General features: G+C 60.3%; 1 protein-coding gene across 2 annotated transcripts in view; it reads right to left on the bottom strand.

Moving 5' to 3' along the window:
- Positions 1 to 13,223, bottom strand: part of hsd17b8 (hydroxysteroid (17-beta) dehydrogenase 8) — a 60,757-nt gene extending 47,534 nt beyond the window's left edge. For both annotated transcript variants that reach the window (XM_070861446.1, XM_070861447.1), the window contains exon 1: positions 13,138 to 13,223. In XM_070861446.1, the coding sequence (XP_070717547.1) occupies positions 13,138 to 13,213 (76 nt within the window). In that variant the 5' untranslated portion in view covers positions 13,214 to 13,223. The remainder of the gene's footprint in view (positions 1 to 13,137) is intronic.
- Positions 13,224 to 22,758: the final 9,535 nt, after the last annotated feature.

Genomic DNA, 22,758 nt, shown 5'->3' with positions numbered 1-22,758 from the left:
GAGGGGGAGGGTGATACTGATGGGGGGAGGGGAGGGTGATACTGATGGGAGAGGGGGAGGCTGATACTGATGGGGGATGGGGAGGGTGATACTGATGGGGGAGGGGAGGGTGATACTGATGAGGGAGGGGGAGGGTGATACTGATGGGAGAGGGGGAGGGTGATACTGATGGGGGAGGGGAGGGTGATACTGATGAGGGAGGGGGAGGGTGATACTGATGGGGGAGGGTGATACTGATGAGGGAGGGGAGGGTTATACTGATGGGGGAGGGGAGGGTGATACTGATGGGGGAGGGGGAGGGTGATACTGATGGGGGAGGGGAGGGTGATACTGATGGGGGAGGGGGAGGGTGATACTGATGGGGGAGGGGAGGGTGATACTGATGGGGGAGGGGAGGGTGATACTGATGGGGGAGGGGGAGGGTGATACTGATGGGGGATGGGGAGGGTGTACTGATGGGGGAGGGGAGGGTGATACTGATGGGGGAGGGGAGGGTGATACTGATGGGGGAGGGGGAGGGTGATACTGATGGGGGAGGGGGAGGGTGATACTGATGGGGGAGGGGGAGGGTGATACTGATGGGAGAGGGGGAGGGTGATACTGATGGGGGAGGGGGAGGTTGATACTGATGAGGGAGGGGGAGGGTGATACTGATGGGGGGAGGGGAGGGTGATACTGATGGGAGAGGGGGAGGGTGATACTGATGGGGGAGGGGGAGGGTGATACTGATGGGAGAGGGGGAGGGTGATACTGATGGGGGAGGGGGAGGGTGATACTGATGGGAGAGGGGGAGGGTGATACTGATGGGGGAGGGGGAGGGTGATACTGATGGGAGAGGGGGAGGGTGATACTGATGGGGGAGGGGGAGGGTGATACTGATGGGGGATGGGGAGGGTGATACTGATGGGGGAGGGGAGGGTGATACTGATGGGGGAGGGGGACAGGGTGATACTGATGGGGAGGGGGGAGGGTGATACTGTTGGGGAGGGGGGAGGGTGATACTGATGGGGGAGGGGGAGGGCGAGGGTGATACTGATGAGGGAGGGGAGGGTGATACTGATGGGGGAGGGGAGGGTGATACTGATGGGGAGGGGGGAGGGTGATACTGTTGGGGAGGGGGGAGGGTGATACTGATGGGGGAGGGGGAGGGGGAGGGTGATACTGATGAGGGAGGGGAGGGTGATACTGATGGGGGAGGGGAGGGTGATACTGATGGGAGAGTGGGAGGGTGATACTGATGGGGGAGGGGAGGGTGATACTGATGGGGGAGGGGGACAGGGTGATACTGATGGGGAGGGGGGAGGGTGATACTGTTGGGGAGGGGGGAGGGTGATACTGATGGGGGAGGGGGAGGGGGAGGGTGATACTGATGGGGGAGGGGGAGGGTGATACTGATGGGGGAGGGGAGGGTGAGACTGATGGGGGAGGGGAGGGTGATACTGATGGGGGAGGGGGATACTGATGAGGGAGGGGGGAGTGTGATACTGATGGGGGAGGGGGAGGGTGATACTGATGGGGGAGGGGAGGGTGATACTGATGGGGGAGGGTGATACTGATGGGGGAGGGGGATACTGATGAGGGGAGGGGGATACTGATGAGGGAGGGGGGAGTGTGATACTGATGGGGGAGGGGGAGGGTGATACTGATGGGGGAGGGGAGGGTGATACTGATGGGGGAGGGTGATACTGATGGGGGAGGGGGATACTGATGGGGGAGGGGGAGGGTGATACTGATGGGGGAGGGGAGGGGGATACTGATGGGGGAGGGGAGGGTGATACTGATGGGGGAGGGGAGGGTGATACTGATGGGAGGGGACGGTGATACTGATGGGGGAGGGGAGGGTGATACTGATGGGGGAGGGTGATACTGATGGGGGAGGGGGATACTGATGAGGGAGGGGGGAGTGTGATACTGATGGGGGAGGGGGAGGGTGATACTGATGGGGGAGGGGAGGGGGATACTGATGGGGGAGGGGGAGGGTGATACTGATGGGGGAGGGGAGGGGGATACTGATGGGGGAGGGGAGGGTGATACTGATGGGGGAGGGGAGGGTGATACTGATGGGGGAGGGGAGGGTGATACTGATGGGGGAGGGTGATACTGATGGGGGAGGGTGATACTGATGGGGGAGGGGGAGGGGGAGGGTGATACTGATGGGGGAGGGTGATACTGATGGGGGAAGGGGGAGGGTGATACTGATGGGAGAGGGGGAGGGTGATACTGATGGGGGAGGGGGAGGGTGATACTGATGGGGGAGGGGGAGGGTGATACTGATGGGGGAAGGGGGAGGGTGATACTGATGGGAGAGGGGGAGGGTGATACTGATGGGAGAGGGGGAGGGTGATACTGATGAGGGAGGGGGAGGGTGATACTGATGGGGGGAGGGGAGGGTGATACTGACAGGAGAGGGGGAGGGTGATACTGATGGGGGATGGGGAGGATGATACTGATGGGGGAGGGGAGGGTGATACTGATGGGGGAGAGGGAGGGTGATACTGATGAGGGAGGGGAGGGTGATACTGATGGGGGAGGGGAGGGTGATACTGATGAGGGAGGGGGAGGGTGATACTGATGGGGGATGGGGAGGGTGAGACTGATGGGAGAGTGGGAGGGTGATACTGATGGGGGAGGGGAGGGTGATACTGATGGGAGAGTGGGAGGGTGATACTGATGAGGGAGGGGGAGGGTGATACTGATGGGGGATGGGGAGGGTGAGACTGATGGGAGAGTGGGAGGGTGATACTGATGGGGGAGGGGGAGGGTGATACTGATGGGGGATGGGGAGGGTGAGACTGATGGGAGAGTGGGAGGGTGATACTGATGGGGGAGGGGAGGGTGATACTGATGGGAGAGTGGGAGGGTGATACTGATGAGGGAGGGGAGGGTGATACTGATGGGAGAGTGGGAGGGTGATACTGATGGGGGAGGGGGAGGGTGATACTGATGGGGGATGGGGAGGGTGAGACTGATGGGAGAGTGGGAGGGTGATACTGATGGGGGAGGGGAGGGTGATACTGATGGGAGAGTGGGAGGGTGATACTGATGAGGGAGGGGAGGGTGATACTGATGGGGGAGGGGAGGGTGATACTGATGGGAGAGTGGGAGGGTGATACTGATGTGGGAGGGGGAGGGTGATACTGATGAGGGAGGGGGAGGGTGATACTGATGGGGGAGGGGGACAGGGTGATACTGATGGGGAGGGGGACAGGGTGATACTGATGGGAGAGTGGGAGGGTGATACTGATGGGGGAGGGGAGGGTGATACTGATGGGGGAGGGGGACAGGGTGATACTGATGGGGAGGGGGACAGGGTGATACTGTTGGGGAGGGGGGAGGGTGATACTGATGGGGGAGGGGGAGGGGGAGGGTGATACTGATGGGGGAGGGGGACAGGGTGATACTGATGGGGAGGGGGACAGGGTGATACTGATGGGAGAGTGGGAGGGTGATACTGATGGGGGAGGGGAGGGTGATACTGATGGGAGAGTGGGAGGGTGATACTGATGGGGGAGGGGGAGGGTGATACTGATGGGGGAGGGGAGGGTGATACTGATGGGGGAGGGGGACAGGGTGATACTGATGGGGAGGGGGACAGGGTGATACTGTTGGGGAGGGGGGAGGGTGATACTGATGGGGGAGGGGGAGGGGGAGGGTGATACTGATGGGGGAGGGTGAGGGTGATACTGATGGGGGAGGGGAGGGTGATACTGATGGGGGAGGGGAGGGTGATACTGATGGGGGAGGGGGATACTGATGAGGGAGGGGGGAGTGTGATACTGATGGGGGAGGGGGAGGGTGATACTGATGGGGGAGGGGAGGGGGATACTGATGGGGGAGGGGAGGGTGATACTGATGGGGGAGGGGAGGGTGATACTGATGGGGGAGGGGAGGGTGATACTGATGGGGGAGGGGGATACTGATGGGGGAGGGGGAGGGTGATACTGATGGGGGAGGGGGAGGGTGATATTGATGGGGGAGGGGAGGGTGATACTGATGGGGGAGGGGAGGGTGATACTGATGGGGGAGGGTGATACTGATGGGGGAGGGGGAGGGGAGGGTGATACTGATGGGGGAGGGGGAGGGTGATACTGATGGGGGAGGGGGAGGGGAGGGTGATACTGATGGGGGAGGGGGAGGGTGATACTGATGGGGGAGGGGGAGGGTGATACTGATGGGGGAGGGGAGGGTGATACTGACAGGAGAGGGGGAGGGTGATACTGATGGGGGATGGGGAGGGTGATACTGATGGGGGAGGGGAGGGTGATACTGATGGGGGAGGGGGAGGGTGATACTGATGGGGAGGGGAGGGTGATACTGATGGGGGAGGGGAGGGTGATACTGATGGGGGAGGGGGATACTGATGGGGGAGGGGGAGGGTGATACTGATGGGGGAGGGGGAGGGTGATATTGATGGGGGAGGGGAGGGTGATACTGATGGGGGAGGGGAGGGTGATACTGATGGGGAGGGGGGAGGGTGATACTGATGGGGGAGGGGTACAGGGTGATACTGATGGGGAGGGGGGAGGGTGATACTGATGGGGGAGGGGAAGGGTGATACTGATGGGGGAGGGGGGAGGGTGATACTGATGGGGGAGGGTGATACTGATGGGGGAGGGGGACAGAGTGATACTGATGGGGGAGGGTGATACTGATGGGGGAGGGGGAGTGTGATACTGATGGGGGAGGGGGACCGGGTGATACTGATGGGGGAGGGGGAGGGCGATACTGATGGGAGAGGGGGAGGGTGATACTGATGGGGGAGGGGGAGGGTGATACTGATGGGGGGAGGGGAGGGTGATACTGATGGGGGATGGGGAGGGTGATACAGATGGGGGAGGGGAGGGTGATACTGATGAGGGAGGGGGATGGTGATACTGATGGGAGAGGGGGAGGGTGATACTGATGGGGGAGGGGAGGGTGATACTGATGGGGGAGGGGAGGGTGATACTGATGGGGGAGGGTGATACTGATGGGGGAGGGGACAGGATGATACGGATGGGGGAGGGGAGAGGGTGATGCTAATGGGGATGGGGAGGGTGATACTGATGGGGGAGGGGGATACTGATGGGGGAGGGGGAGGGTGATACTGATGGGGGAGGGGGAGGGTGATACTGATGGGGGAGGGGAGGGTGATACTGATGGGGGAGGGGAGGGTGATACTGATGGGGGAGGGTGATACTGATGGGGGAGGGGAGGGTGATACTGATGGGGGAGGGGAGGGTGATACTGATGGGGGAGGGGGAGGGTGATACTGATGGGGGAGGGGAGGGTGATACTGATGGGGGAGGGGAGGGTGATACTGATGGGGGAGGGGAGGGTGATACTGATGGGGGAGGGGGAGGGTGATACTGATGGGGGAGGGAAGGGTGATACTGATGGGGGAGGGGAGGGTGATACTGATGGGGGAGGGGGAGGGTGATACTGATGGGGGATGGGGAGGGTGATACTGATGGGGGAGGGGAGGGTGATACTGATGGGGGAGGGGGAGTGTGATACTGATGGGGGAGGGGGACAGGGTGATACTGATGGGGGTGGGGGGAGGGTGATACTGATGGGGGAGGGGAGGGGGATACTGATGAATGAGTGGAGGGTGATACTGATGGGAGAGGGGAGGGGGATACTGATGAGGGAGGGGAGGGTGATACTGATGGGGGAGGGGAGGGTGATACTGATGAGGGAGGGGGAGGGTGATACTGATGGGAGAGTGGGAGGGTGATACTGATGGGGGTGGGGGGAGGGTGATACTGATGGGGGAGGGGAGGGTGATACTGATGAGGGAGGGGGAGGGTGATACTGATGGGAGAGTGGGAGGGTGATACTGATGGGGGTGGGGGGAGGGTGATACTGATGGGGGAGGGGAGGGTGATACTGATGGGGGAGGGGAGGGTGATACTGATGGGGGAGGGGGATACTGATGAGGAGGGGGAGGGTGATACTGATGGGGGAGGGGGATACTGATGGGGGATGGGGAGGGTGATACTGATGGGGGAGGGGAGGGTGATACTGATGGGGGAGGGGGATACTGATGAGGAGGGGGAGGGTGATACTGATGGGGGAGGGGGATACTGATGGGGGAGGGGGAGGGTGATACTGATGGGGGAGGGGAGGGTGATACTGATGGGGGAGGGGAGGGTGATACTGATGGGGGAGGGGAGGGTGATACTGATGGGGGAGGGGGAGGGTGATACTGATGGGGGAGGGGAGGGTGATACTGATGAGGGAGGGGGAGGGTGATACTGATGAGGGAGGGGAGGGTGATACTGATGGGGGAGGGGGAGGGGAGGGTGATACTGATGGGGGGGAGGGGAGGGTGATACTGATGGGGGAGGGGAGGGTGATACTGATGGGGGAGGGGGAGGGGAGGGTGATACTGATGGGGGAGGGGGAGGGGAGGGTGATACTGATGGGGGAGGGGGAGGGGAGGGTGATACTGATGGGGGAGGGTGATACTTATGAGGGAGGGGAGGGTGATACTGATGGGGGAGGGGAGGGTGATACTGATGGGGGAGGGGGAGGGGAGGGTGATACTGATGGGGGGGAGGGGAGGGTGATACTGATGGGGGAGGGGAGGGTGATACTGATGGGGGAGGGGGAGGGGAGGGTGATACTGATGGGGGAGGGGGAGGGGAGGGTGATACTGATGGGGGAGGGGGAGGGGGAGGGTGATACTGATGGGGGAGGGGAGGGTGATACTGATGGGGGAGGGGGAGGGGAGGGTGATACTGATGGGGGAGGGGAAGGGGAGGGTGATACTGATGGGGGAGGGGGAGGGGGAGGGTGATACTGATGGGGGAGGGGAGGGTGATACTGATGGGGGAGGGGGAGGGTGATGCTGATGGGGGAGGGGAGGGTGATACTGATGGGGGAGGGGGAGGGTGATACTGATGGGGGAGGGGGAGGGGGAGGGTGATACTGATGGGGGGAGGGGAGGGTGATACTGATGGGGGAGGGGAGGGTGATACTGATGGGGGAGGGGGAGGGGAGGGTGATACTGATGGGGGAGGGGGAGGGGAGGGTGATACTGATGGGGGAGGGGGAGGGGGAGGGTGATACTGATGGGGGAGGGGAGGGTGATACTGATGGGGGAGGGGGAGGGGAGGGTGATACTGATGGGGGAGGGGAAGGGGAGGGTGATACTGATGGGGGAGGGGGAGGGGGAGGGTGATACTGATGGGGGAGGGGAGGGTGATACTGATGGGGGAGGGGGAGGGTGATGCTGATGGGGGAGGGGAGGGTGATACTGATGGGGGAGGGGGAGGGTGATACTGATGGGGGAGGGGAGGGTGATACTGATGGGGGAGGGGAGGGTGATACTGATGAGGGAGGGGGAGGGGAGTGTGATACTGATGGGGGAGGGGAGGGTGATACTGATGGGGGAGGGGGAGGGTGATACTGATGGGGGAGGGGAGGGTGATACTGATGAGGGAGGGGGAGGGTGAGACTGATGGGGGAGGGGGACAGGGTGATACTGATGGGGGAGGGGGAGGGTGATACCGATCGGGGAGGAGGAGGGTGTTACTGATGGGGGAGGGGGAGGGTGATACTGATGGGGGAGGGGAGGGTGATACTGATGGGGGAGGGGGAGGGGGAGGGTGATACTGATGGGGGAGGGGGACAGGGTGATACTGATGGGGAGGGGGGAGGGTGATACTGATGGGGAGGGGGGAGGGTGATACTGATGGGGGAGGGGGAGGGGGAGGGTGATACTGATGGGGGAGGGGTACAGGGTGATACTGATGGGGGAGGGGTACAGGGTGATACTGATGGGGGAGGGGGAGGGTGATACTGATGGGGAGGGGACAGGGTGATACTGATGGCGGAGGGGTACAGGGTGATACTGATGGGGGAGGGGGAGGGTGATACCGATCGGGGAGGGGGAGGGTGTTACTGATGGGGGAGGGGGAGTGTGATACTGATGGGGGAGGGGACACAGCGATACTGAAGGGGAAGGGGACAGGGTGATCCTGATGGGGGAGGGGAGTGTGATACTGATGGGGGAGGGGAGGGTGATACTGATGGGGGAGGGGGAGGGTGATACTGATGGGGGAGGGGAGGGTGATACTGATGGGGGAGGGGGATACTGATGGGGGAGGGGGACAAGGTGATACTGATGGGAGAGGGGGAGGGTGATACTGATGGGGGAGGGGGATACTGATGGGGGAGGGGGACAAGGTGATACTGATGGGAGAGGGGGAGGGTGATACTGATGGGGGAGGGGGAGGGTGATACTGATGGGGGAGGGGACACAGCGATACTGAAGGGGAAGGGGACAGGGTGATACTGATGGGGGAGGGGAGGGTGATATTGATGGGGGAGGGGAGGGTGATACTGATGGGGGAGGGGAGGGTGATACTGATGGGGGAGGGGAGGGTGATACTGATGGGGGAGGGGAGGGTGATACTGATGGGGGAGGGGAGGGTGATACTGATGGGGGAGGGTGATACTGATGGGGGAGGGGAGGGTGATACTGATGGTGGAGGAGGAGGGTGATACTGATGGGGGAGGGGGAGGGTGATACTGATGAGGGAGGGGAGGGTGATACTGATGGGGGAGGGGAGGGTGATACTGATGGGGGAGGGGAGGGTGATACTGATGGGGGAGGGGGAGGGTGATACTGATGAGGGAGGAGGAGGGTGATACTGATGGGGGAGGAGGAGGGTGATACTGATGGGGGAGGGGGAGGGTGATACTGATGAGGGAGCGGGGAGGGTGATACTGATGGGGGAGGGGGAGGGTGATACTGATGGGGGAGGGGGATACTGATGGGGGAGGGGGAGGGTGATACTGATGGGGGAGGGGAGGGTGATACTGATGGGGGTGGGGGAGGGTGATACTGATGGGGGAGGGGAAGGTGATACTGATGGGGGAGGGGAGGGTGATACTGATGGGGGAGGGGGATACTGATGGGGGAGGGGGAGGGTGATACTGATGGGGGAGGGGAGGGTGATACTGATGGGGGAGGGGGAGGGTGATACTGATGGGGGAGGGGAGGGTGATACTGATGGGGGAGGGGAGGGTGATACTGATGGGGGAGGGGAGGGTGATACTGATGAGGGAGGGGGAGGGTGAGACTGATGGGAGAGTGGGAGGGTGATACTGATGGGGGAGGGGAGGGTGATACTGATGGGGGAGGGGGAGGGTGATACTGATGGGGGAGGGGAGGGTGATACTGATGAGGGAGGGGGAGGGTGATACTGATGAGGGAGAGGAGGGTGATACTGATGGGGGAGGGGAGGGTGATACTGATGGGGGAGGGGAGGGTGATACTGATGAGGGAGGGGGAGGGTGAGACTGATGGGAGAGTGGGAGGGTGATACTGATGGGGGAGGGGGAGGGTGATACTGATGGGGGAGGGGGTGGGGGAGGGTGATACTGATGGGGAGGGGGAGGGTGATACTGATGGCGGAGGGGGAGGGTGATACTGATGGGGGAGGGGGAGGGGGAGGGTGATACTGATGGGGGAGGGGAGGGTGATACTGATGAGGGAGGGGAGGGTGATACTGATGGGGGAGGGGGATACTGATGGGGGAGGGGGAGGGTGATACTGATGGGGGAGGGGAGGGTGATACTGATGGGGGAGGGGGAGGGTGATACTGATGGGGGAGGGGAGGGTGATACTGATGGGGGAGGGGAGGGTGATACTGATGGGGGAGGGGAGGGTGATACTGATGAGGGAGGGGGAGGGTGAGACTGATGGGAGAGTGGGAGGGTGATACTGATGGGGGAGGGGAGGGTGATACTGATGGGGGAGGGGGAGGGTGATACTGATGGGGGAGGGGAGGGTGATACTGATGAGGGAGGGGGAGGGTGATACTGATGAGGGAGGGGAGGGTGATACTGATGGGGGAGGGGAGGGTGATACTGATGGGGGAGGGGAGGGTGATACTGATGAGGGAGGGGGAGGGTGAGACTGATGGGAGAGTGGGAGGGTGATACTGATGGGGGAGGGGGAGGGTGATACTGATGGGGGAGGGGGAGGGTGATACTGATGGGGAGGGGGAGGGTGATACTGATGGCGGAGGGGGAGGGTGATACTGATGGGGGAGGGGGAGGGGGAGGGTGATACTGATGGGGGAGGGGAGGGTGATACTGATGAGGGAGGGGGAGGGTGATACTGATGAGGGAGGGGAGGGTGATACTGATGGGAGAGTGATACTGATGGGGGAGGGGGACAGGGTGATACTGATGGCGAGGGGACAGGGTGATACTGATGGCGAGGGGGACAGGGTGATACTGATGGGGGAGGGGGACAGGGTGATACTGATGGGGGAGGGGGACAGGGTGATACTGATGGGGAGGGGGGTGGGTGATACTGATGGGGGAGGGGAAGGGTGATACTGATGGGGGAGGGTGATACTGATGGGGGAGGGGGAGGGTGATACTGATGGGGGAGGGGGATACTGATGGGGGAGGGGAGGGTGATACTGATGGGGGAGGGGAGGGTGATACTGATGGGGGAGGGGGATACTGATGAGGAGGGGAGGGTGATACTGATGAGGGAGGGGGAGGGTGATACTGATGGGGGAGGGTGATACTGATGAGGGAGGGGAGGGTGATACTGATGGGGGAGGGGAGGGTAATACTGATGAGGGAGGGGGAGGGTGATACTGATGGGAGAGTGGGAGGGTGATACTGATGGGGGAGGGGAGGGTGATACTGATGGGGGAGGGTGATACTGATGGGGGAGGGGAGGGTGATACTGATGGGGGAGGGGGATACTGATGGGGGAGGGGAGGGTGATACTGATGAGGGAGGGGGAGGGTGAGACTGATGGGAGAGTGGGAGGGTGATACTGATGGGGGAGGGGAGGGTGATACTGATGAGGGAGGGGGAGGGTGAGACTGATGGGGGAGGGGAGGGTGATACTGATGAGGAGGGGGAGGGTGATACTGATGGGGGAGGGGAGGGTGATACTGATGGGGGAGGGTGATACTGATGAGGGAGGGGAGGGTGATACTGATGGGGGAGGGGAGGGTGATACTGATGAGGGAGGGGAGGGTGATACTGATGGGGGAGGGGAGGGTGATACTGATGAGGGAGGGGGAGGGTGAGACTGATGGGAGAGTGGGAGGGTGATACTGATGGGGGAGGGGAGGATGATACTGATGGGAGAGTGGGAGGGTGATACTGATGGGGGAGGGGAGGGTGATACTGATGGGGGAGGGGGACAGGGTGATACTGATGGGGGAGGGGGACAGGGTGATACTGATGGGGAGGGGGGAGGGTGATACTGATGGGGGAGGGGGAGGGTGATACTGATGGGGGAGGGGGAGGGTGATACTGATGGGGGAGGGGGACAGGGTGATACTGATGGGGGTGGGGGGAGGGTGATACTGATGGGGGAGGGGAGGGTGATACTGATGGGGGAGGGGAGGGTGATACTGATGGGGGAGGGGGAGTGTGGTACTGATGGGGGAGGGGGACAGGGTGATACTGATGGGGGTGGGGGGAGGGTGATACTGATGGGGGAGGGGAGGGTGATACTGATGGGGGAGGGGAGGGTGATACTGATGGGGGAGGGGGATACTGATGAGGAGGGGAGGGTGATACTGATGAGGGAGGGGGAGGGTGATACTGATGGGGGAGGGTGATACTGATGAGGGAGGGGGAGGGTGATACTGATGGGGGAGGGGAGGGTGATACTGATGGGGGAGGGGAGGTTGATACTGATGAGGGAGGGGGAGGGTGATACTGATGGGAGAGTGGGAGGGTGATACTGATGGGGGAGGGGAGGGTGATACTGATGGGGGAGGGGAGGGTGATACTGATGGGGGAGGGTGATACTGATGGGGATGGGGAGGGTGATACTGATGGGGGAGGGGAGGGTGATACTGATGGGGGAGGGGATACTGATGAGGAGGGGGAGGGTGATACTGATGGGGGAGGGGGATACTGATGGGGGAGGGGGAGGGTGATACTGATGGGGGAGGGGAGGGTGATACTGATGGGGGAGGGGGAGGGTGATACTGATGGGAGAGGGGGAGGGTGATACTGATGGGGGAGGGGAGGGTGATACTGATGAGGGAGGGGGAGGGTGATACTGATGAGGGAGGGTGATACTGATGGGGGAGGGTGATACTGATGAGGGAGGGGAGGGTGATACTGATGGGGGAGGGGAGGGTGATACTGATGAGGGAGGGGGGAGGGTGATACTGATGGGAGAGTGGGAGGGTGATACTGATGGGGGAGGGGAGGGTGATACTGATGGGAGAGTAGGAGGGTGATACTGATGGGGGAGGGGAGGGATACTGATGGGGGAGGGTGATACTGATGAGGGAGGGGAGGGTGATACTGATGGGGGAGGGGAGGGTGATACTGATGAGGGAGGGGGAGGGTGATACTGATGGGAGAGTGGGAGGGTGATACTGATGGGGGAGGGGAGGGTGATACTGATGGGGGAGGGGCGGGTGATACTGATGGGGGAGGGGGAGGGTGATACTGATGGGGGAGGGGAGGGTGATACTGATGGGGGAGGGGGAGGGTGATACTGATGGGGGAGGGGGAGGGTGATACTGATGGGGGAGGGGCGGGTGATACTGATGGGGGAGGGGAGGGTGATACTGATGGGGGAGGGGAGGGTGATACTGATGGGGGAGGGGAGGGTGATACTGATGGGGGAGGGGCGGGTGATACTGACGGGGGAGGGTGATACTGATGGGGAGGGGAGGGTGATACTGATGGGGGAGGGGGAGGGTGAGGGTGATACTGATGGGGGAGGGTGATACTGATGGGGGAGGGGGAGGGTGAGGGTGATACTGATGGGGGAGGGTGAGGGTGATACTGATGGGGGAGGGGGAGGGGGAGGGGGAGGGTGATACTGATGGGGGAGGGGTGAGGGTGATACTGATGGGGGAGGGGTGAGGGTGATACTGATGGGGGAGGGGGAGGGGGAGGGTGATACTGATGGGGGAGGGGAGGGTGATACTGATGGGGGAGGGGGACAGGGTGATACTGATGGGGGAGGGGAGGGTGATACTGATGGGGGAGGGGGGGTGATACTGATGGGGGAGGGGAGGGTGATACTGATGGGGGAGGGGGGCAGGGTCAGTGTGTAACGGGGAGACTGCCGGCCCCCCCCCCGGGCCCGGGCTCCACTGACACTTGTGACGTCAGTGGCCGCTGATGAATATTCATTACCTGTCACCAGCGCTAGCCTCGAGCGCAGCCTGAGCGCCGCCGCCACCGCTTCCGCTCCCGCCAGCCCGGTGGCCATGACTGCCGCGGGAGGCCGCGCGCATGCGCCTCACACCCCCCCACCCCCAGCACCAGCCCGAACGGCCCCCACAGCGCCACTGGGAGAGCCGGAGGATGATGGAACTGCAGCTGCAGCTTCTTGCCCCGGACCTGTGTGGTGACCATGGTCAGCATTGAGCGGAGTATCTCTCAGCAGGGTGTGCAATGCCGGGAGAGGCGCGACCGTGCTACCTGTGCAATGGGTCAGATCAGTGCAGCTCCACATTTCTCACATTGCAACGGTAACTACGCTCCAAAAGTACTTCATTGGCTGTAAAGCGCTTTCCGACGTCCGGCGGATGTGAAAGGCGCTATATAAATCCATGTCTTTTCTCCAGCAACATTCAAGAAGCTCGACACCATCCAGGACAAAGCAGCCCACTTGATCGGCATCCCATTCACCACCTTCAACATTCACTCCCTCCACCACCGGCGCACCGTGGCTGCAGTGTGCACCATCTACAAGATGCACTGCAGCAACTTGCCAAGGATTCTTCAGCAGCACCTTCAAAACCCACGACCTCTACCATCGAGAAGGACAAGGGCAGCTGGTGCATGGGAACACCATCACCTCCATGTTCCCCTCCAAGTCACACACTATCCTGACTTGGAAATATATCGGCCATTCCTTCATCGTCGCTGGGTCACAGTCCCGGAACTCCCTCCCTAACAGTACTGTGGAAATATCTTCACCACACGGACTGCAGCGATTCACGAAGGCAGCTCACCACCACCTTCTCAAGGGGCAATTAGGGATAGGCAATAAACGCCGGCCTTGCCAGCAACGCCCACATCCCAGGAAAATTTAAAAAACGAAGGGACCAAATGGACTGTGGAATGGGAGAGAGGAGAGTTACCTCTTCAGTCACATACATGCATAGTGACATACATACAGATACATAAACACACAGCTATATACCCAAGAACTACTTGCATTTATATAGCACCTTTAACGTCGTAAAATGACCCAAGGCGCTTCACAGGAGTTTTGTAAAACAAATTTCGACACCGAGCCACATAAGGAGATATTAGGACAGATGACCAAAAGCTTGGTCAAAGAGGTTGTCATGTATCCTACATGGTTACTGTTGGTACTATCACAAGGTGTGCCACCAGAGGGCACAACAGTGGGAGACTCGTAGGTTACCTGGCCTCGTATGGAAACATAGTAGATAGGTGCAGGAGTAGGCCAAACGGCCCTTCGAGCCTGCACCATAAGACCGTAGAAGGCAGGCCACCAGGTATGACCCTCACTCTGGAGTTAACTAATAAAGGACTACAGTTCAAGTACAACACATTGCCTCGTGGAGTCATTATTAGAGCATCAAAGGACACTACAACTGGCGAAGAGATTACAAACTTTCACGTGGAAATGGCTACCCTTGGTATGTTGCAGCAGTTCGCCGATGGTGACGATTGGGATGCCTTTGTGGAGAGGCTAGAACATTTCTTAACAGCAAACTGGCAGGAGACTATCTTGCTAACCAGTTGTAGGCCCACTGTCTATGGCCTCGTCAGGGACTTGCTGGCACCAGTGAAGACACTGACCAAGACGTACAAGGAGCTCGTAACCCTGATCCAGGAGCAACTCAAGCCCAAGGAGAGCATCCTCACAGCCAGACACCGGTTCTACACCCACTGATGGCCCGAAGGCCAGGAAGTCGCGAAGTACGCCGCAGACCTCAGGAGGTTGACGGCACCGTGCGAGTTAGGCACCCACCTCAACGAAGCGCTGCGGGACATTTTTGTCATTGGAATTGGCCATGAGGGCTTTCTTCACAAGCTACTGTCGGCGGATACCACAGTCACACTGCAGAAGGCCATCTCTGTGAGCCAGTCATTCATGACCTCGACTTGCGGCTCCAGGCAGATGTCTCACCCTCAGGACTAATACCAAGCAGGTACTGTGCACAGAGTGGCGCCGTTTAGAGGCTGGACTGTAGAGTGCGAACCCTCTCAGGGAAGAGAGAACAGGCCCCCCGAGTCCCTTAACTCAGAGTCCGCCAAGAGCGGCTAATCGAGTAGCACCATGCTGGCGTTGCGGAGGGAATCACAGGGCTCACAAGAACTGTTTTAAAGACAATGTATACAAAGGCTGAAGCACAAAGGACCACCTCCAGTGAATGTGTAAGAGAAATAGGACTCACTGTATCGATGAAGAGTCCGCAGATGGCCAGGAATCCAGCGTGGATTATGAATCGATAGGCAGAGAGGCAGCCCAGTCCCACGGGAAGGTACACAGCATGTTCACCTGCACCACCGAGTGTTCCCCGTTGAAGATGGAAGTCGAGATAGAGGGAAGTCCAGTCTTCATGGAAGTGGACACCAGGGAGCCTTTGAGAGGCTATGGGACAATCCGGCTGAATGACCCGAGTTGGCCCCTGTTCAGGCAAAGCTGCGCACCTACACCAATGAATTCATCCCAGTCATTGGTAGTGCGGATGTAAAGGTACTCCATGATGGCGCGGTGCACAAGTTACCTCTGTGGATTGTTGCAAGTGATGGACCAATGCTGCTCGGCAGAAGGTGGATGGAGAAGATCCATTGGAAGTGGGAAGACTTCACCCCTCCAGCGATCGAAGCCCTCTGCGCTCAGAGGCAAAGCAAGCCCTCACCTGAGGGTGGACCCGGCACTGGAGAGCAGACCAACACGGCACCCGAGACACAGGTCGCTCAGCACGACTGCGTGGAGATGATCCAGCTGAGACGACCCGAACGCACCTCCCAGGCTCCAGTGGCAGGACTCCGGAGGAAGAAAATCGGATCCAGAAGCGACTGCACAACTGCGGAGGCAGAACCCGCGGAGAAGAGGATCACCGCAGTCGACCTCATGGACGAAGGAAAGATGATGTCCAAACCACGAGGTGAGGCGCTGAAGACAAAGATGGCCGCGGCCAGACCACGAGGTGCAGCTCTGATGGAGCAACACGTGGCACCAAACGGAGAAGTGGATTGGGGTAAAGAAAGCAAGGCTCTCTTAAAGGAGGCCTGCAACCCACCACAATTAAAGGGACAGTTCCACGCACTCGAGCAATGTAATAGTAACTGTAAGTCAGAGACAAAATGTGTAATTGATCATGTAAAATGTGTAACTGATAATCCGAATTGTATACATGCAACCAGTGAGGAAAAGTCGCGCGATTATGTAAAATGTGTAATTGATGATTTGAACTGTGCATATGCAACCAGCGAGGAAAATCGCAATCGGACCCACAGAGTGTCCATCATAAGTAATGAAAAGTTGTACGATGCAGGATTTCAACTGCAAGCAGCCAATGCAGTGGGCAGACACCCATCGGGAGCACACAGGTCCAGCGAGCTACCCAGTGCTGTAGCCTGCGTCCTGGGGACCAGAGTCATGCACCATGGAGTGTGGCCACAAGCAGCCAATACACACGAGCTGCAGAGCAAGTGACCTCAGCAGGGCAACGGCACCGGTATCGATATCATGCCCCTGATCGGCTCCACCTCTCAGGCACCTGATGGCACCAACTGCCATGAGCCTGAAGGTGCAGACTGCCCCAAGGCCATACCCTTAGATGTCGGGTCACCCGCCACTGTTCCCCCAAAGATAACAGACACCAGCCAGGATCCCAAACCAAACGACGCTCAGGCCAGCGAGTCAGCAGTTCCCTGTGCACTGCTAGACGACAACTCCTCAGGGAGCAGCTGTGACCCAGGGCACAAAGAAAGGACAGGGAGGTCACAGGCATCTGACAGCCCCGAGAGCAGGCTACGCCAGCCAACCGGGTTCCCACTGCCAGCATCGGGCACTGAGCCGCCACCAGACTGCAGGGACACAACCCAGCAGCTCCGGAGCTAGCTTGTCCTCAAGCACTGGTCACTCCATCGATAAGGCATCTAACGTACTTGTCACACCACGGAACCACACACAAAAAAAATGCAAAACCCACTTACCTGAACTTGAATGTCCATGGATGTCAGGAGCCCCTGCCATATCGATGTGTGGGGGGGGGGGGGGGGGAGGTGGGGGAGGGAAGAATGGAGTGGTCAGGAAGACATGCACAAACAGCAACCACCAGCACACCACTGCACCAACTACGCACCCAAGATTGAAACGACCTGCCGAGGGTCAACCAGATAGAGCCCACATAGAGCTAAGCCCAGAGCACAGTCAATGCAGAGGCAATTTGCACTGAGGGTTCAGGGGGGAGTGATGTCATGTATCATGTTGGTACTATCACAAGGTGTGTCACCAGAGGGCACAGCAGTGGGAGACTCGTAGGTTACCTGTACAGGTGTGCCTGGCCTTGTATAGAAGGCAGGCCGCCAGGTGTGATCCTCACTCTGGAGTTAACAAATAAAGGACTAAGGTCACTACAGTTCAAGTACAAGACATTGCCTCGTGGAGTCATTACTAGAGCATCAAAGGACACTACAGAGGTTGGCTTTAAGGACCATCTTAAAGGAGGAGAGAGAGGCAGAGGGTTCAGCGAGGGAGTTCCAGACCTTAGGGCCTTGGCAGTTGAAGGCACGGCCACCGATGGTGGAGCGATTAAAATCGGGGATCTGCAAGGGGCCAGATTTGGAGGATCGCAGAGATCGTGGAGGGCAGTGGGGCTGGAGAAGGTGACAGAGGGCCAATGGAGAGATTTGAAAACAAGAATAAGAATTTTTAAATTGAGGCGTTGCCGGACTGGGAGACAATGTAGGTCAGCGAGCACAGGGGGTGATGGGTGAAAGGGACTTGGTGCGGCTAGGATATGGGCAGCAGAGTTCTGAATGAGGTCACGTTTACAGAGGCCAGTAATCCATAGGGTTGCCAATTTTAATAGGATCTAAGCGCTGCTTCCAGCAGCCCGGGAGATCAGCGATTTATACTTCCCACCGCAGAGCACCGACTCCACAACAGACGCTGTTGTGAGGTGCTGTAAATGGCTAATGACTGTTAGTCTGGGGTTAAACCGTGTTCATTTTAATAAGGCTAATTTCAGCGCCTTTTCTGAGGAGCGTATCACCATCAGCTCCTCAGTGCCAACCCAGACACAGGGTCCTGACTGGCCGTGGGGAGTCCCCAATCAGGGAGCTAGAGGGTCGAGGGAAGTGTGGGGAATGGGGCCTAGGGGGAGAGAGGGAACGAGGGCTGGGGGAAGAGAGGGAATGGGGACTGGTTGGAAAGGGGAATGGGGGCTGGGGGGGAGATGGGAATGGGGGCTAGAGGAGAGAGAGAATGGGGGCTGGGGGAGAGAGAGAATGGGGGCTCGGGGGAGAGAGGGAATGGGAGCTGGGTGGAAAGGGGATTTGGGGCTAGGGTGAGAGAGAATGGGGGCTGGGGGGAGAGAGGGAATGGGGGTTGGAGGGAGAGAGAGAGTGGGGGCTGGGGGAGAGAGAGAATGGGGGCTGGGGGGAGAGAGAGAATCGGGGCTGGGGGAGAGAGGGAATGGGGGCTGGGGGGAAAGGGGACTGGGGGCTGGGGTGAGAGAGAATGGGGGCTGGGGGGAGAGAGGGAATGGGGAATGTGGGCTGGAGGGAGAGAGAGAGTGGGGAATGGGAGCTGGGGGAAAGAGAGAGACTGGGGAATGAGGGTGGGGGAGAGAGAGAGACTGGGGAATGAGGGCTGGGGAGAGAGAAACTGGGGAATGGGGGTTGAGGAGAGAGAGAGACTGGGCAATGGGGGCTGGGGGAGAGAGAGAGAGAGACTGGGCAATGGGGGCTGGGGAGAGAGAGAGACTGGGCAATGGAGGCTGGTGGGAGAGAGAGAGACTGGGGAATGGGGGCTGGGGGAGAGAGAGAGAGAGAGACTGGGCAATGGGGGCCGGGGAGAGAGAGAGACTGGGGAATGGGGGCTGGGGGAGAGAGAGAGAGACTGGGGAATGGGGGCTGGGGGAGAGAGAGAGAGACTGGGGAATGGGGGCTGGGGGGTGGGAGAGAGACTGGGGAATGGGGGCTGGGGAGAGAGAGAGACTGGGCAATGGGGGCTGGGGAGAGAGAGAGACTGGGCAATGGGGGCTGGGGAGAGAGAGAGACTGGGCAATGGAGGCTGGTGGGAGAGAGAGAGACTGGGGAATGGGGGCTGGGGGAGAGAGAGAGAGAGAGACTGGGCAATGGGGGCCGGGGAGAGAGAGAGACTGGGGAATGGGGGCTGGGGGAGAGAGAGAGAGACTGGGGAATGGGGGCTGGGGGAGAGAGAGAGAGACTGGGGAATGGGGGCTGGGGGGTGGGAGAGAGACTGGGGAATGGGGGCTGGGGGAAAGAGAGAGAGACTGGGGAATGGGGGCTGGGGAGAGAGAGGGAGAGACTGGGGAATGGGGGCTGGGGGAGAGAGAGACTGGGGAATGGGGGCTGGGGGAGAGAGAGAGAGACTGGGGAATGGGGGCTGGGGAGTGGGAGAGAGACTGAGGAATGGGGCTGGGAGAGAGAGAGAGAGACTGGGGAATGTGGGCTGGGGAGAGAGAGACTGGGGAATGGGTGCTGGGGAGAGAGAGACTGCGGAATGGGTGCTGGGGAGAGAGAGAGAGACTGGGGAATGGGGGCTGGGGATAGAGAGAGAGACTGGGGAATGGGGGCTGGGGAGAGAGAGAGACTGGGCAATGGGGTCTGGTGGGAGAGAGAGGGACTGGGGAATGGGGGCTGGGGGAGAGAGAGAGAGAGACTGGGCAATGGGGGCTGGGGAGAGAGAGAGACTGGGCAATGGGGGCTGGTGGGAGAGAGAGAGACTGGGGAATGGGGGCTGGGGGAGAGAGAGAGAGAGACTGGGCAATGGGGGCTGGGGAGAGAGAGAGACTGGGGAATGGGGGCTGGGGGAGAGAGAGAGAGACTGGGGAATGGGGGCTGGGGGAGAGAGAGAGAGACTGGGGAATGGGGGCTGGGGAGTGGAAGAGAGACTGGGGAATAGGGGCTGGGGGAGAGAGAGAGAGACTGGGGAATGGGGGCTGGGGAGAGAGAGAGACTGGGGAATGGGGGCTGGGGGAGAGAGAGAGAGACTGGGGAATGGGGGCTGGGGAGTGGGAGAGAGACTGGGGAATGGGGGCTGGGGGAGAGAGAGAGAGACTGGGGAATGGGGGCTGGGGAGAGAGAGAGAGACTGGGGAATGGGGGCTGGGGGAGAGAGAGAGAGACTGGGGAATGGGGGCTGGGGAGTGGGAGAGAGACTGGGGAATGGGGGCTGGGGGAGAGAGAGAGAGACTGGGGAATGGGGGCTGGGGAGTGGGAGAGAGACTGAGGAATGGGGCTGGGAGAGAGAGAGAGACTGGGGAATGTGGGCTGGGGAGAGAGAGACTGGGGAATGGGGGCTGGGGAGAGAGAGACTGGGGAATGGGTGCTGGGGAGAGAGAGACTGCGGAATGGGTGCTGGGGAGAGAGAGAGAGACTGGGGAATGAGTGCTGGGGGAGAGAGAGAGAGACTGGGGAATGGGGGCTGGGTAGAGAGAGAGAGACTGGGGAATGGGGGCTGGGGGAGAGAGAAAGAGACTGGGGAATGGGGGCTGGGTAGAGAGAGACTGTGGAATGGGGGTTGGAGGAGAGAGAGAGACTGTGGAATGGGGGCTGGGTAGAGAGAGACTGTGGAATGGGGGTTGGAGGAGAGAGAGAGACTGTGGAATGGGGGCTGGGGAAAGAGAGACTGGGGAATGGGGGTTGGAGGAGAGAGAGAGACTGTGGAATGGGGGCTGGGGAGAGAGAGAGAGACTGGGGAATGGGGGCTGGGGAGAGAGAGAGAGACTGGGGAATGGGGGCTGGGGGAGAGAGAGAGAGACTGGGGAATGGGGGCTGGGTAGAGAGAGACTGTGGAATGGGGGTTGGAGGAGAGAGAGAGACTGTGGAATGGGGGCTGGGTAGAGAGAGACTGTGGAATGGGGGTTGGAGGAGAGAGAGAGACTGTGGAATGGGGGCTGGGGAAAGAGAGACTGGGGAATGGGGGTTGGAGGAGAGAGAGAGACTGTGGAATGGGGGCTGGGGAGAGAGAGAAACTGGGGAATGGGGGTTGGAGGAGAGAGAGAGACTGGGGAATGGGGGCTGGGGAGAGAGAGACTGGGGAATGGGTGCTGGGGAGAGAGAGACTGCGGAATGGGTGCTGGGGAGAGAGAGAGAGACTGGGGAATTGGGGCTGGGGAGAGAGAGAGAGACTGAGGAAAGGGGGCTGGGGAAAGATAGGGAGACTGAGGAATGGGGGCTGGGGAGAGAGAGAGAGACTGGGGAATGGGGGCTGGGGGAGAGAGAGAGAGAGACTGGGCAATGGGGGCTGGGGAGAGAGAGAGAGAGACTGGGGAATGGGGGCTGGGGAGTGGGAGAGAGACTGGGGAATGGGGGCTGGGGGAGAGAGAGAGAGACTGGGGAATGGGGGCTGGGGAGTGGGAGAGAGACTGGGGAATGGGGGCTGGGGGAGAGAGAGAGAGACTGGGGAATGGGGGCTGGGGAGAGAGAGAGAGACAGGGGAATGGGGGCTGGGGGAGAGAGAGAGAGACTGGGGAATGGGGGCTGGGGGAGAGAGAGAGAGACTGGGGAATGGGGGCTGGGGGAGAGAGAGAGAGACTGGGGAATGGGGGCTGGGGGAAAGAGAGAGAGACTGGGGAATGGGGGCTGGGGGAGAGAGAGAGAGACTGGGGAATGGGGGCTGGGGAGAGAGAGAGACTGGGGAATGGGGGCTGGGGGAGAGAGAGAGAGACTGGGGAATGGGGGCTGGGGAGTGGGAGAGAGACTGGGGAATGGGGGCTGGGGGAGAGAGAGAGAGACTGAGGAATGGGGGCTGGGGAAAGAGAGAGAGACTGGGGAATGGGGGCTGGGGAGAGAGAGAGAGACTGGGGAATGGGGGCTGGGGAGTGGGAGAGAGACTGGGGAATGGGGGCTGGGGGAGAGAGAGAGAGACTGGGGAATGGGGGCTGGGGGAGAGAGAGAGAGACTGGGGAATGGGGGCTGGGGAGTGGGAGAGAGACTGAGGAATGGGGCTGGGAGAGAGAGAGAGAGACTGGGGAATGTGGGCTGGGGAGAGAGAGAGCATGGGGAATGGGGGCTGGGGAGAGAGAGACTGGGGAATGGGTGCTGGGGAGAGAGAGACTGCGGAATGGGTGCTGGGGAGAGAGAGACTGGGGAATGAGTGCTGGGGGAGAGAGAGAGAGACTGGGGAATGGGGGCTGGGGAGAGAGAGAGAGACTGGGGAATTGGGGCTGGGAAGAGAGAGAGAGACTGAGAAATGGGGGCTGGGGAGAGAGAGAGAGAGACTGGGGAATGGGGGCTGGGGGAGAGAGAGAGAGACTGGGGAATGGGGGCTGGGGAGAGAGAGAGAGACTGGGGAATGGGGGCTGGGGAGAGAGAGACTGTGGAATGGGGGTTGGAGGAGAGAGAGAGACTGTGGAATGGGGGCTGGGGAAAGAGAGACTGGGGAATGGGGGTTGGAGGAGAGAGAGAGACTGTGGAATGGGGGCTGGGGAGAGAGAGACTGTGGAATGGGGGCTGGGGAGAGAGAGAGACTGGGGAATGGGGGTTGGAGGAGAGAGAGAGACTGGGGAATGTGGGCTGGGGAGAGAGAGACTGTGGAATGGGGGCTGGGGAGAGAGAGACTGTGGAATGG

This window comes from Pristiophorus japonicus, chromosome 19 (genome assembly GCF_044704955.1).
Source record: "Pristiophorus japonicus isolate sPriJap1 chromosome 19, sPriJap1.hap1, whole genome shotgun sequence".
NCBI classification, from domain to species: Eukaryota; Metazoa; Chordata; class Chondrichthyes; family Pristiophoridae; genus Pristiophorus; species Pristiophorus japonicus.
The sequence above is the reverse complement of the archived record's forward strand: the minus strand, read 5'-3'. Positions and strand labels throughout refer to the sequence as shown.